This window comes from Mytilus trossulus, chromosome 3 (assembly GCF_036588685.1).
Source record: "Mytilus trossulus isolate FHL-02 chromosome 3, PNRI_Mtr1.1.1.hap1, whole genome shotgun sequence".
Lineage (NCBI taxonomy): Eukaryota > Metazoa > Mollusca > Bivalvia > Mytilida > Mytilidae > Mytilus > Mytilus trossulus.
In genome coordinates this window covers 6,815,750-6,832,313 of record NC_086375.1, presented here as the reverse complement: position 1 = coordinate 6,832,313, position 16,564 = coordinate 6,815,750, and the positions used below count along the sequence as shown (strand labels likewise).

The following is a 16,564-nucleotide window of genomic DNA, read 5'->3' as shown; positions in this document are numbered from 1 at the left end:
ATATACCAAGACATGTCATCTCTTATACAGTTTCAAACAATAGTAGTAAAATATTCCCTAGAATTATCTTCTGGTACATTCTATAATAGCTAATACTTTTCAATTTTATGGAACAATTCAGATGATGCTTCATTATCATTTTGGTAATATCAAATTGAACCTTGTTTTGATCATTTTAGAGGACAAATTGCATTTAATGGGAAGAAGACATAATGTTCCTATTCTTTATATTTGGCTAGAAAGAAAACTTTATCCTAAGCAATACTTAAGTAAATAAATAGTCATGTTTTGTATCATATTCTCCTGACTGCAGCAGATAAGATAATGATAATATAATATAATGATTTATTGGGTCAGACTATATTATATTATGATGCGGTTTGACTTGGATTTTTCGAAGAAATTTGCTCAAAGAGCTGAACATGTCGTCTCACATTGTACAAGGTTTTTTTCTCAACTATTGAAATGACAATTATGTTTGAAATAACTCATAATACAAAGGGGGAAATTAAATTCAGTTTATTGAAAAAAACGTCTTCTGTAGTAAAAGTCATATATTGTTTTATTCTACAGTCATTTCCAAATTCATTACAGCAAATCTTAAAAAAATTAAATTACATCCTGCTTTATGTCAAAAAAACCTTTTTACGTACTATTACTTGAAATGTTAAATTGTCAAATTATATATCCAAATGACAGCTATTGGAAACCAACGAATTAAACTACTAGGAGTGATTTATTATGGACAAGTGCAACGCATTTATGTTTTAATTGACACTTGATACTGTAGTTTTCCATTTAGGTATATTGCTGACGAAGTTCGTATAAAGTAAAAACACGTATATGTTTTTAGTAGACATTCATAGGAGGAAATATCTAGTTAAGGTTTTGGATTAAAAACAATAGATAAATAGTTATATAATTTTAATTAAATTAGCATTTCGGAGCAGGCGGTGATGGAAGCTGGTTGTTGATAGCAAAATGGTAAAGACCTGAAAAATAAATCGTAGTTTTATTACATTGTAAATATGACAAAGACATAGAAAAAAGATCAATTATAATGCAATAAATATATTAATATTTAACAAACTATATATTTTAGTAGATCTAATAAGTGTTGGACAAAAGTCATAAGATCTGAGTACCTCTTCCCATGCAAACGCATACACATATTTAACATATTTTTTCGTTGTTACACGTATTTCTTATTTTTTATTAAGGATAAACTAACAGCATTATTTTATTTCATACCAAAAGCATTAACGCTGAACAAATAATTTGTCTGCAAAAGAAAAAGAACTATTTTTAATGCAAACTACTGTTACTTTCTTTTCTTAGTCGATATAATATTCCGGGGCTTGCATCCATATTAATAACTTCTTTACTGATTGTCAAGATTATTGTGCAAGCTTTCTGATGGTACATCTATAGTTTCAAAATTTTCATAATTGTGGAATGCTGTGTCAGTTGTAGCTCATATTCTTCTTGTTTGACAACCATTTGCATGACAAGATCACGTTTGGAAACATGAACAATAAATTATATGCAAAATATTTTGATTAAAACAAATGTACATATCATAAAGTTCCTAATTCACCATGTTACTAAACATAAGTGATTTACCTGCGACGGCTGTCTGAAATACACCGTTACTAATAACGGACACCTCATTTTTTATGTAATCATCTCTTTTGTCTTCATAGTCATCATTGCGCCCAGGACCACCCACTAAGGCACCATTTATTTGATTTGGACTATCCTGTCCTGCATTTGCACAATATCCAGGTGCGCAACTTCTGTTAAAAAAAAAGAAAACACATGCTTGAGTTTGCAATATCATTTTATGTCAACACTGAATTTTTATACAATACACCAGGTATTGATCTTAATGGTCTTCAAGTAACAGTGATAAATAAAAAAAAATCATAAAAAGCTTTTTCAAGATAGACAATTCTGAATATTGTTTTCATATCATATATGACTCCCGTATCTTTTGCTTATTTTAACGAATATGTAACATATCAATTGCATTTAGACATTTCACTAAATATTAGCATCGTCAGAGTAATAGGCTGTACTAACGTTGATTGCCATAGCTAGAGCCCCTACAGATAAGTGGACTATCGCGTCGTCAATGTGTTACTGTTTACAAATAATGTGAAGTAAACTTAACCACCCTCTTTATAAAATCAACATTAAAAGACTAACTTATTCAGCGTCACCTTTCACAGTTTTTTTTATTGTTTACGTATAATGTGTAGTAAACTTAACCACACTCTTTGTAAAAGAAAAACTAAAAGACATACATTGTTAGGCATCAGTAATCACTTACGCTGCTCTGTGATGAGGTTTCTTTGGAAAGCTACTCCCAAAGCCTATAACATAACTGAAATGCTGCCGATTTTCACCTAGCATGTAATCAATATTCCGCAAGGCCAACTTCTTGAATTTATCACCACCAATACCATCAGCAGCAGCTAATACAGCTATCGTTGATGCACCAGCTATAAAACAACATACTTGTTTACAAAATTTAGATGGGTATCGTAATGCAGATCCATGATATTGAAGTAAAATATCCAAACAGAGTATAATGGCTAGGATTTAAAGAATAAGGTAGACGGTATCATTCACCAAATTTATGTCAAGCGATTTAAAAAACATTTGAAGTCATATTTCTTTTAAACTTCATTGGTTTGATTAGCAACATTATAAACGGTATACTCTCCATAATCACCACCACTGAAAGTCAATTTGAGTAGAAATAAAAGCATACAGTAATATGGCAACTAGATCTACCTTAAATGAAAAACAATGTATGGAAATAGTAATGCTGATTCTATTCAGGTCTATCTCGGTAACCAAATGGAAATCCATTCGATAGTTTGATAACGCCGTTCTGATCTGGTTGACTGTTTTTGTATAGAATATCTGTGTTATCGATGACCGTGGATATGTACAACTTTCAATAGCCAAAAGGCTGTTATTTTATTCGATTGTGTCATAACCGATACGACATATAACAATGTTTTGACTTTCAATGAACAACATGCAATCGAGCAGAAATAAATTTAGTTACTTTTCTGTGGCAACTGTGTTTACCACTAGTTTCTGGTGTAGGTCGTTTTGTTCAATTGTTTAAGTCTTTTTGTTGTGGGTTGGGTTTTTTTTTCTTTCTCGTGTTTTCTTGCTTTTGTTTGTCTTATGGGTTTTTAAAAGACCCCTTAGTGTCTTTTTGCACTTTAAACGTTTCTGTTGTATAGTAGTTGTTTTTCTCTTATATTTGATGTGTTTCCCAAAGTTTTAGTTTGTAGCCCTGATTTTTTTTCTCTCAATCGATTTTTGACTTTCGAATTGCGGTATACTACTGTTGCCTTTATCTAATCTTGATGAACTCTCATCTATAGTGTATATACTTTTTTTTAAAAGAAAATATAAAAAAGAAGATGTGGTATGATTGCCAATGAGACAACTATCCACAAAAGACCAAAATGACACAAACATTAACAATTATAGGTCACCGTACGGCCTTCAAAAGTGAGCAAAGCCCATACCGCATATAGTCAGCTATAAAAGACCCCGATAAGACAATGTAAAACAATTCAAGCGAGAAAACTAACGGCCTTATTTATTTTTAAAAAAATGAACGAAAAACAAATATGTAACACATAAACAAACGACAACCACTGAATTACAGGCTCCTGACTTGGGATAGGCACTTACATAAATAATGTGGCGGGGTTAAACGTGTTAGCGGGATCCCAACCCTCCCCCCAACCTGGGACAGTAGTATAACAGTACAACATAAGAACGAACTATAAAAATCATTTGAAAAAGGCTTAACCCATCAGATAGACAAAAAATAACAGTGGAAGTGGCCGTCAACATAGGGGCTTTTTAGTATTTGTCAAAGAACAAGTACATACCAGCGTAACCATTTGATCCCCATTTATCTCTCCATGATAACCCACATGGTGTGATCGGAACACTTCCTCCATAATCATAGCTATTGACAAATTCTTCTACTTTCCCTTTATATTTTCCTTCGTGAGTCGCCTCCCAAAGTAATAACTGAAAATTCAATTAAGATTAGTTATTTACTATTACATGTATTATGAGCAGTATACCGCAGTAAAAAAATTGAATAAAGGGTAAAAAATAACCATTTTTTTGCTCTTCTATCTAGATTCTATGTTAGTACTTACGGGTGCCACATATGGAGCAGGATCTGCTTACCCTTCCGGAGCACCCGAGATCACCCCTAGTTTTTGGTGGGGTTCGAGTTGTTTATTCTTTAGTTTTCTATGTTGTGTCATGTGTACTATTGTTTTTCTTTTTGTCTTTTTCATTTTTAGTCTTGGCGTTGTCAGTTTGTTTTAGAAGTAATTTGTTTGACTGTCCCTTTGGTATCTTTCGTCCCTCTTCTTTTACGCAAATAATACCATAGGCAGTTCTGGCGGATTTAAAAGAAATCATCCCAAAAATACTAAACTTCTAGAAAAGTTCAAAATAGCTTTCCTAATCAAATGGCAAATTCGAAATGTCAAACAAATCAAACTATATTCCGCTAATCGAGTGATAATATCTATTAGTAATTTCTGAAAAAGAAATATTTTTGTTGTCTGATTGGTTATGTACCCATGTGTTAATAAAACTCGATTCCATTTTTTTTTTAAATATCTCCAATAATTGAAAAGTCATGTGATGTCCAAAATGTGATGATGGCTATCATTGAAATAAGTCTTAGATTTTTGGTTATTATGTAAAATACCTGACAACCCGCATTCTTCGCATCCCAAGAGTACGCCCATCCGGCACCTCCTTTGTCATATCCTTTGGCATCGTTCAAATATTGCTGATCTTTTGTAACTTTATACATTGCACCTGCAGCTTCACACATCTCATCTTCCCATCCAGATGATCTAATGATTGACAAATTAAATAAAAAAATATGACATCAGTTCCTTTACATTATGTTTGACAAACAAACTTCAGATTATATTTTGATATCATTAATAACTTTATTGCAAAATGTGTGTATTTGATACTGTTTTAGCCTAGCTGCTATATAGATATTGGTAGCAGCTAGGCTAACTACTCGCCCAGTAGACAAACTCTACGTAACAGTACGTTGCCGTTACGAAATTGAACGCAACCAAGGTTCAATCCACCATTTTCTACATTTGAAAATGCCTGTACCAAGTCAGGAATATGGCATTTGTTGTTCAATCGTTTGATGTGTTTTATCATTTGATTTGGGACTTTCCGTTTTGATTTTTCCACGGAGTTCAGTATTTTTCTGATTTTACTTTTTTCAATACACAATAATTGAACACTGATAAATGATTATCCGAGTTGAGGTTGTAATAAAATCAACGGTACCAATTTTGTTGCACCAGATGCGCATTTCGACAAAACATGTCTCTTCAGTGATGCTCGTGGCCAAATATAGGCAACAGTAGTATACCGCTGTTCAAAACTCATAAATCCATGGACAAAAAACAAAATCGGGGCAACAAACCAAAACTGAGGGAAACGCATTAAATATAAGAGGAGAACAACGACACAACACCGAAACGCAACAGCACGCAGAAACGGACCAAGCAACAGACAATACACCACGAGAATAACAAATATAACATCAAAACCAAATACATGAATATGGGATAGACAAGTACCGTGCCACGTCTTATCTCAAAAATAAGAGAAAACAGAAACGAACAATATTATAACAATGGCCATCTTCCTGACTTGGTACAGGACACTTTTAAAGGGGAATAAAAGTGGTGGGTTGAACCTGGTTTTAAGGCATGCCAAACCTCGCACTTTAATGGCACAGTTAAATATAACATTGAAATGAAAACAAAAAATTACAGGACTACAATACAAATAAAAAGCAGAACATATTAGACAAAGAAAAGCATGATTAATAGATAACAAAAAGCATCAGGTTTAAAATTCAATACGCCAAAATCGCGTCTAGTCCACACGAGACTCACCAGTGACGAAAAAAATACAAAATTGTACAGCACTGAAGATCAAAAGTTGAAAAGGTTTTGCCAAATACGGCATTGTTTGTATGCCCAGGATAAGAACATTCATATTATATAAAACAATTCACACTATTGCAAACAGTAAATTTTAACAAATGAATATGAAAGAGATATACATAAAGAAACAGAAGTAAAAACTAATTACAGAAAACTAAACCCGTACACATAACGCCCAGATATACAAGATCGAAAGTGAAAAAAGTACAAAGTTGTACAGCACTGAAGATCAAAAGTTGAGAAGGTTTTGCTAAATACGGCATTGTATTATGCCCGGGATAAGAACACTATTATATAGAACGATTCATGCTATTGCAAACAGTAATTTTAACAAATGAATGTGAAAGATATATTCATAATGAAACTAAAGTATCAACTTATTACAGAAAACTAAACCCGAATACATGATGCCAAGTTCAATACAGCATAGACACACCAGAATCAGTCCAGGCGTTAACGCAATTAAAAAAAATGACGTCACATACGATGGCGAAAAGGCAAACGTTATGCTACATTTGAATTTATAAAATTTAGAAACAGCATGACGTCACACATGAATCCTGGTACTTTTGATAACTATGAAAAACTATAATTTAAAAGTGAGCTAGAATTAGGATTGCTTTAAGATTATATTAAAACTAAATACTGATAATTCATTAAAACAAAATGCATATTGCAATACTTATTAATATCCAAAATATTTGAAATCCAAAGCTTATATAAAAGATGAAGAGCTGTAAACTGTACGTGTTTTTGGTTATTTTGTCTATAATAACGTTTGATATATGCTAACCCATAAAAGTTTTTGGCTTCCGGAACGCTGTTTGAATATATACCAGGATGTGCTTTTGCAAATGCATATAGAGATTTTGCTGCCGCAAGTAACTTGGCACTATAAGATGGATCTACAAAAAAAAAGATATATCATTATTAATGATTACTGTTACCAATATTTTACAATATAAATACTGAAATTTGGTATGGTTGTTCAAAATACAAATATCCAAGGAGAAATTAGACATAGATTAATAAAATTAAAGTAACTCTAATGATTTCAATATGAACAAAACCAATACCTTGTAGTTAAAAATGTAAATCAGTTCGAACAAAAAATAAAATGCCTATCCTCATTTTTTACGCTTGTGTAGACAAAAGCTAAACGATAAACAATGAGTAACTCTTGCCTATAATTTTATAACATTGTATCTAATGTATTACTTTATTCATATCTTAAACGTTCTCTAAACACAACTAAAACTGTTGATTGTCACATTGTCATGTGAATAATTTTTTTCAAAAATCCGTCAGCATGTGAGATTCTACTGCAATAATTATATCGAAAGGACGTAAAAGTGGATTATTTTAGTGTTTCGGTTAATAATGAATATACCGTTTGAAAATTCCTGTTTGTTAAATACTACGAATAATGAAATAAAAGTCACATTTATGAAAATACTATTCTATTCTTGTTGATGAATATTGATATTGACATATAATTTGTAATATCAATGACTCAGGCAAAGGTTACTTCTGTTGAACCTTTTCTTGATTTTTTTTTTTGTGTATGTATTTTGTTTCATAGCAATCAAGTATTCAAAATAAAGAGGCATTCGTGCTGGTTTTTTTACATCAGGCTTTCATTTCACCTTTGTCCTTATACACAAGAGACCCCACTGCCAATGCAGCGGCGGTGTTGCCTGCTACATCACTGCCTGGGGATCCTGCTGTTACTTTGTAGGCCGGTCGTGACATGTGCATGTCTTCAGGTCGACCCCAATATCCGTGATCAATCTCTCCGTTACCAACCTGTTAAATATAATTCAAAATCTTTACCCAAATTCGTCCGTGTATTGATGTCCAATTTTCTATGTATATATATATTGAATTTAAATACACGCTTATTTGTTTTGTAATTTTGTTTTTCGACACCTACCTTTTAAGTTTTAAAGGATATGACTCTATCAATGAATGTTATTGTGTTTTACCAGTATTTTGATACATTTAACTTAAAATTTATGATATCCTCTTTGTTTTTACAATTTGTCAACCGAATTGAAATTTGGCAGAAATGGAAAGATTTATAAATATATCAATATGTACCAATATGTATCAATTCAGTGAAATTTCATGTGTTAATGTTAACAATCTGCAATTCAGTGGTTCAAAAATGCTTTTCTCAAATTAATGAATTTCCTTTTGGGTTCATTGTCATGGTTGGAAATTCACTCAAACAACTACTTTTTGGACAATGTTAATAGGACCAGCAAAATTCCTAAAACTGATAATTGTCAATATGACAACAATGTAAAGATTACAATCCATCAAGAGCTGATGTCGTCGCAAAATAAAAATGTAAACAAACCTGGACCCAATAAACTTGTCTGTCAGGTTGCCAGCATTTAAGAAAATAATCAAGGGGCGTTCTTAACATATCATACATCATATCGAGTTGTCCTGAAGCTTGATAGGCGTCCTTGAACTTCTCTAATCCCCATGCCAGAACATGTGTTGCTGTAGCCTGAGGTAAGTTAAATTTTACATGGTCTCCAGCTGCGAGTAAAATATGTGAATATATATAATTCTATGGGAAAGTATCATGGCTAGTCGTGCAATTTGATTGGTTACCTTGACAGAGGATATGAGATAACTTTTAAAGATCAGTATGGTAACTGATGTCAAAATCATAACGCTCCAGTTAATATATTTATTAAACCATGTACATCCGACTCCTCCGAGATAAACAGACAAACTGAAGCACCAATTAACAACACATTGTTCAAATGTAGGATTAAACTAGTTTTAGATTTGTTTAAACACACTACCTTGTCTTTGGTCCATTTAAAAAAAAACTACAGTACAAAAATCTGCATAGTCCATTTAAAACAGGATTTACTGTGGATTCATTTATTTTCGTGGGTACCAATTTTCGTGGATTGAGGAAAACTTGCATGTTCGTGGAAATATAATTTCGTGGTTCTATCAAAGTCGACATCCAACCTACGGAAAGTTTGTCATTCGTGGAACATTTAATTTCGTGGATATCCTGTACCCACGAAATCCACGAAAATGGGTATCCAACGAATAATAATGAATCCACAGTACAAGACATCATATTATTAGAAAACGGGATGATAAGATTGTGCTCTCTGCTTTAGACAGTCATTGCTATTGTTTAAAAAACTGTCTTCACGAAAATAAAACATCATACACAAAAGTCAATCTTGAGGATTATCACTCTTCTTTAATTTAGACAAAATAAAAAAAATCATCATTATAGTTTAATGCATAAAAATTTCTATTGTTTTTTTTATATAAAACCTACCGTCATACCACCCTCCCGAAAGATCATGACCGTCTCCATTATCATTTACTGCTGAGTCACTTCGCCATGGAATTGGATTGTTGCTTGGTAATCGTCCAGATCTTTGGGCGTCAAAGAATAAAATCGAAAGCTTCAAGGCCTTTGCATAATCAAACTTCGTGCTAGGATGAGCGTTAATATTAGAAGAACCTCCTGAAAATAAAATTAGTTCAGTGTTTGCGATTGAAATCAATAACTTGGCAAGTGGGATATGGTTTATCTCCTCATTGCAAAACAGTGTGGTTAATCATTGATGACACATTTATTGTTTCATATTCAAATGTGGAAAGTAAATTTAAAAAGCCAAATGAAAACAGAAATGTTATAAGCTGATTGATAAAAAAAACAAAGAAGTTCGTTGAAAACCTTCTATGAAGAATCCATTTGATTGACTATCAGAAATCCCCTTATTTAGAAAAAGTACCACATTGAAGATAATGTCTGCAGGGAGTTGATGAGTGATGTAAAATATAGGGTAATAACTAACCGTGCATTCAAATAAAAGTAAATTGTTTAATAAAGTCAACAAGTAAACTGGTGTTCAGAATTCATAAACCATGCTTGTCAATGCAATTAAGTGCTACAGAACTGTCGACACTTGACCGTCAACTATTACCTGTCTGTGGAGCAGATGTTACAGGAGCCTGTGTAGCAGCAGGCGCCTGCGTAGCGGACCCACCACCTCCAGAGGGTGCTGATGTTTGAGATGATCCTCCGCCGCCACTTAATGTTGCTGTAGGAGCCGTATCCCCTGACATGTGACCATTAAAATCAATTTGCAGTTCACTACCTCCCTGTATATTCTGGTCGTAATCTTTGTTTGTTAAGGTATACTCCGTCTTATCAGAACTTACAGCTGAAACTTTAGCGGTCCAAACCTAAATAACAAAGATAAAGGAAAATAGTGATGTATGTGTATCCTTGGGTTTATCTGATTATAAGAAATGTACAACCCAATTAAGATTGTTTGTATTAATTAACGGGACTGTATACTATGATAATTATGTATTGGTGGTATACAATCGTGTCGTCTGCATTGACGTGGGGTTTTCAATAGCAGTAAACATAAATTCAGTTTATTACAAGTGGATTCAACTATTAGTCCCCTCAACCCACTCCAAAAATATAGAGATTGGAGCACACGTTACTAGTATGTTCATGTGTGTATAACGATCAAAAGCAGGTGCATGACTTTTTTTTAAGTTTTCGTTATAAGTTAATCTATAAAATAAAAAATGTGTCGTAGTTGGTCAAAAGTGTGATGTTTGTCTACACTGCTGTTTTTATCTATTTTCAGCAGAAACATCATTGTTTTAGAATATTAACTTTACTTTTGCAGGTATTCGAGGAGGGGGGTACCTTTTTACTCCGAAAAAGACGGGTGGTGGTTTTATCTGCAATGTGATTTTTCTCGTACATCAAAATAGAGCATACTCTTCTATCCCTTGTAGTGTTAAATGGTAATTCCTTTAATTCATCATGTTGATATACATCTTAAATTATCTAGATATCTAGAATATCTTATCAGGTTTTGATTTTACACGTAGTAAATAACTGTTTATAACTTCAATATCAATAATAGCACAAAGGAAAACAAACAAGTATTATTGACTAAATAAAATTTATGTTTATTGTTAAGAAAAACCTAATTAACTTATTAAAGTTAGGTTATTAAATGAATAAAAACTGTCATGGCTACACTTATTGCTGTAACTTTTTCTTAGAATGATTCTGTTTTCCTTTTTTTATATTTTTGAAGTAGAAATATCTTTAATGGATCAGTCCGTTTACGTATACTTATAGATTATCGTTGATCATCTCAACGAGATTGATTTTATCGCTTGAGCTGGTACAGCGAAAGTGAGAAAAGCAATCGAGTTGAGATGACCAATGATAATCTGTTTATCGATTTTACCTATGACGACGTTGTCAATTTCATGTCAATTTCGTTAGCAACGCCATGTGGCCTCCTTAGTTTCTCGCGATAATTTTTCCATCTCATACTTCTAAAATATCTATAGGTTTACTAACATATATACCTCGTATGTAGATACCAAATTACTGACATACTTTTGATACTTATGTAAACATGTTTTCTGACATACCTCTAATGAGTCAACCGGTTTACTGAATTTGACATGAACTTCCCATCCATGTAAATCCTGACTTGGAGATAGCGTTACATGCCCATGGAAACCACCGGACCAAGCCTGAGAGATGTAAACACCCTGTGATTCGGCGCTCGTCAATGTCAGTGATGCCAGCAACAACCAGATGAGGTATACCTGCATGTTGCCACCAACTTTGGAAATCCTAAATGAGATCCTAAAACAGTCATTCTTATCTATGTGTTGTTGAACACTATGTATAGTTTTGACGATAATTATAGAACGTTAACACTATTTATTTGGGAAATCATTTCGACAGTATCCGAACCTATTTATGTGTTTTGACATTGAAAGCACAAGAAGTTCTCATGTTCATTGGTTTGTTAGACGGTTTTTATGCTGTTTGTTGGTAAAAGGTTGGTCGGATTTTTATAACAAAATCCGACCAACCTTTTCACTACAGAAGATCTACTAATCTCCACCAGTTTTTAACAGGGTTTGTAAGTTTTTCATTAGAATAAGACGGAATTTTATTAGAAGGGCAGGAACTGCTGATCGAGGTCTCCCCTAATTTGTTATATGGTTCGTCGGAATTTGTTTAGAATAACAGGACAGTTCCACTTGCAGAGCAAGAACTGCTGACTCCGTTCTCAGCATGGTTTATTTAGTTTTCTGGGTTTTTGTTAATCATTTGTAAGCGACTTTTGTGTTATTATCCTGTAGTTTCCTTCCTCTTAAGCAGAACAAATGTGCAGTACTAAATGTCATTCAAATATACAACTTATTTTGTACAAACCAATAATTAGGTATTTAGAATAGTGTGCTGAACATTTTAATATCTATGCTTCTGAAGATGTTTAAATACTGTAAATATTTATTATAACATTTTTTTTAACATTTATTCATTTGTCGTTTCATTTCAGATATTATGTATAATACTTAACATTTTTCCAGTGATAATGTATATTATCTAAAAAAAAAATTAGGGATTATTCATAACCCCTAATTATATAAATGTATAGTTATCTATTGTATGTTATGATGTTATTCAGAAATTCTAAGTTCAGAATGTTTTTGATTTTACTTTTTTTGTTATAGATTTATATGAAAGCCTGTAAACAGACTTTAGCCATGGCGTTTACAGTTTGTTTTACATTTATGAGTTTGCCTGTCCCTTTAGTATCTTTCGTCCCTCTTTTATATAATGCGTCAGATTTTAAAATCCGAGTTTTTAACATTGCGATACTGAACTTCACGCATCATTCGCAATGATAAAAACCTCGAAATGATCGAAAATTATCTCTCTGTTTTTATAGTATGTAACAGCCTTCACAATATCTTCTCTTTATTTACTAAGATCTACTAATAATGCAATATGCACATAACTTTCAATATCAATTTTTCTATAAAATCAAGACGATTATGACCTTACCTTTTGATCTGTGGAACAACAATGGTGCACCGTTCTAGAATTTGGTCTATATAGTGGATCTTATCAGCACTTAGTTGTATCTATATTACGATCCTTAATCTAATTTGACTACTGAATTCAACATTGTTTGTGAACTTCCGAAACTTCAGTGCATCCATTGCTTATTAGCCAGTGCTCGGTGATGGAAACTGTCGGTCATTGAGGGTAAAGAACGCCTACTATCAATTTATATTCAGTGATGTGGATGTCTAGTCCTTGAACGTAACATGCACTTTATAGTCAGTGTTTCTTAGTTTCAGTTATAACTATTGTCCGTCAATCTATAGTTTATGATTGATAGAAAAATAAGATAAACAATATATCCATCTTAAATGAAATTGCGCTTTATGCAATCCCATTAAAAGAACCCTTTGTTTTAATCTCTAGAACGAGTTTATATATTATTGCTTAGCTTTCACTTCTTTTTTATGAAGCGTCTAAGATGAAGGTTTTTCAAAATTGATACTAGTATCTTACATACAAACATCAGTGCTTAATCATTTCGGACTACCTCTGATCATTACCTCATTTGCTGACGGACGATCAATCTCAAAGTATATCACTGCTTTCTGTAGTCGCTGCCGTTACTGGAAGATTATGTATATCCGTGTGAATCAGTGCTATACCTTTTCTCACTTGATTTGTCTCACTACCTCTAGTCATTACTCCTGGCTGCCAACGGTCTATAAGTTCCGAAGGTTTTCGAAGCTATTCTTTTCTCGTAACCTCTTGGTGGTTACCTATACTCGGAGACTATTAGTATTCGGAGGTTATCAGTGCTTTGTCTTTTTCATTATCTCTCGGTGGTAACCTTTACTAGAGGACTATGAGTCTTCATGTGTATCGGTATTATACCTTTTTTTGACTTCCTCTTGGCAGTAACTTCTGCTCGAAGACTAAGTACACCAGAAGATGGATGGTATACTGCATTACCTCCTGGTCGTTAACTCTTTGAAAGGAATATGAGTATACTATGATATCAATGATGTACCCTTTTCCTTTACCTCTATTTGAGGAATATGAGTTTCTGACGGTATTAGTTGCTCTATCTTTCCACTACCAATGTATCGATACCTATACTGGAGGACTATCAATCTCCCTAGATATCGGTTCTCACTTGTTTCACCTCCGTTTCATGTGTGTGAGCTTCTGCTTTTGTCATTAAGTAAAGGACTTACATTTTTTTTTATTTTCCTAGAAGTTCAGTATTTTGTTAACTTACTATCTACCTTTTCTCATAACTGACAATCGTTTGGTCGTTTCCTCTCCTTGTGTACCATGCGTCTAAAATGGTATCAATGCTATACCTTTTCTAACAACCTCTTACTCATTAAGTCTACCCGAGTCTTATGAGTTTTCGAGGTTATCGGTTCTTTATATTTTCTCACAACATCTCGGTCGTAATCTCTTTTTGAAGATTATTAGTCTCTGCAGTGATTAGTGATATATCTTCTTCACTACCTCTCGGTCGTTAAGGACTATGAATATTCAACTATTATCAGTGCTATTCCTTTCTCAAAACCATGATTTACCAGGGAATTTTTTTCCCATTCTTTCAATGTGCACGAGCTCTTTTTTGCTTTATGATAAGAGACTTTCCGATTTGAATTTTACATGGGGCATTTTTGTTATCTAACTTTTATCCTCGTCAACTTTACTAGAGGACCATGTGTATCGGCGGGTAACGGTGCTACACCTTTTATGACTATCTCTTGGTCGTTAAATCTACAAGTAGACTATTAGTTTCCGGGAGCTATAGATGATATATCTTTTCTAAATACCATTTGGAAGTAACCTCAACTTGATTGCTAAAAGTCTTTGCGGTTACCGAAGATATACCTTTTCTCATTTCCTCTTTTCCTTTTCTGGAGGACTACTCGTCTCAGCTGGTGTCTGTGCAATACTTTTTTCGCTACCTCTGGTTCTTTTACTTGAAGACTACCATTTAGTCATCAGATGTTGAGGGTATTTGCATATCAGAAGCCAAATAGAATGGTTTTATTCCTTCATGATTTAAAAGTCATGGTATTTTTGTTGTTATTGTTTTTATTTTGTTTGTTTTTTATGTTTTTTTTATAGCATGATAGCGCACACTTATCCGGATTCAACACTTGTCACATTAAATCAATTGAAGGAGTTAAGCCTTAAAACAACACGAAAATTATTTCGATAAAACCATGATCAACCTTACGATGTTTTTCTCTAACAATGTCATGTACGAAGCAAGGACAATGACCATTGTTTTATTATAGTTCGATTTTCGAGTGTGTTACATTTAAGTGTTGTGTTTCTGTTCTGTCGTGGTTCTCCTCTTATATTTGATGTATTTCGCTCAGTTTTAGTTTGTAACCCGGATTTTTTTCCCTCAATCGATTAATGAATTTCGAACAGCGGTATATTACTTTTGCCTTTATTCAAAAAAGTTTTAAAGCAACCACATCATGTATATAAGTTCTTCGGAATTTTTGATTTATATATTGATTTTTAGCTTCGTTGACTTAGGGTTTTTTTTTTTTGGTTTTTTTTGCTTGTTTTACTCAAGTCTGTTGTAGAAGAAACGCGCATCTGGTGTATAACATTGCAGACCTGGTATCTATGGTGAGTTTTTTTATAATACCTGTTGCAGAAAAAGAGATTACATGATTTCAGCCATTTTTTGCCATTAAGATTTGAAGAAGTGAAATGGGAATACAAAATAATACCATAAGTTTATAAACAAACATGATGATTATAGTCTGGTAAAAAATGTCATTGTGAGTGTCCCAATCATTTCATAAGAAAACAGTTATCATTCAAGAATTGAATGCTTTCTTTTTGTAACTGCATTGAGGTGAAAAAGCGTTGATCGAAATACATTTTGGAAGCACTTCATTCTGAAAATGTGCGCAAGGTCAATGCTTTCACAACCCTATGAAGTTACAAAAAGAAGCATTCATTACTTACATTTTATAAGCTAGGATCATGTTTTTATTTAATTCACCTGTGCACATTATTGTGGGACCTCATGTCATTGTGATTGATAAATATACTCATCATAGAAACCAGGTTCAAAATTTTAGATTTACGCCAGACGCGCGTTTCGTCAACAAAAGACTCATCAGTGTATCAGTGACGCTCGAATAAAAAAAGTTTAAAAGGCCAAATAAATTACGAATTTAAAGAGCATTGAGGACCAAAAATTCCTAAAAGTTTTGCCAAATACAATTTAGGTAATATATTCCTAAGGTAGAAAAGCCTTAGTATTTCATGTTATTGTGTAATGCAATTGACAAAGGAATAACACGAGATGTGCAGTTAGTCAATCAGAATAACTTATTATAATGAAACATGCATCTAATGTAATTCTTAATATATGAGGTATTTTGCATATCTTGGTTTTTTTTGCAGGGGGATAAATGATATAACAAAATTGAGAAAGGAATAGGGAAATGTGTCAAGGCGACAACAACCCGACCATAGAGCAGACAACAGCCGAAGGCCACCAATGAGTTTGCATTGTAGCAAGAAACTCCCGCACCCGCAGTAGTCCTTCAGCTGGCCCCTTAAAATATGTATACTAGTTCAGTGATAATAG

General features: G+C 33.2%; 1 protein-coding gene across 1 annotated transcript; it reads right to left on the bottom strand.

Moving 5' to 3' along the window:
* Positions 1–911: 911 nt before the first annotated feature.
* LOC134710066 (uncharacterized) lies at positions 912–13,002 on the bottom strand. The gene is made up of 12 exons (XM_063570237.1): positions 12,952–13,002; positions 11,517–11,724; positions 10,028–10,289; positions 9,373–9,564; positions 8,413–8,600; positions 7,697–7,856; positions 6,844–6,955; positions 4,772–4,922; positions 3,927–4,071; positions 2,333–2,504; positions 1,624–1,796; positions 912–992 (listed from the first exon to the last, which is right to left on the bottom strand). Exons 2-12 carry the CDS (start codon positions 11,700–11,702, stop codon positions 934–936), a joined length of 1,800 nt encoding a protein of 599 aa, XP_063426307.1. The 5' UTR covers positions 11,703–11,724; positions 12,952–13,002; the 3' UTR covers positions 912–933.
* Between the last annotated feature and the right edge of the window lie 3,562 nt (positions 13,003–16,564).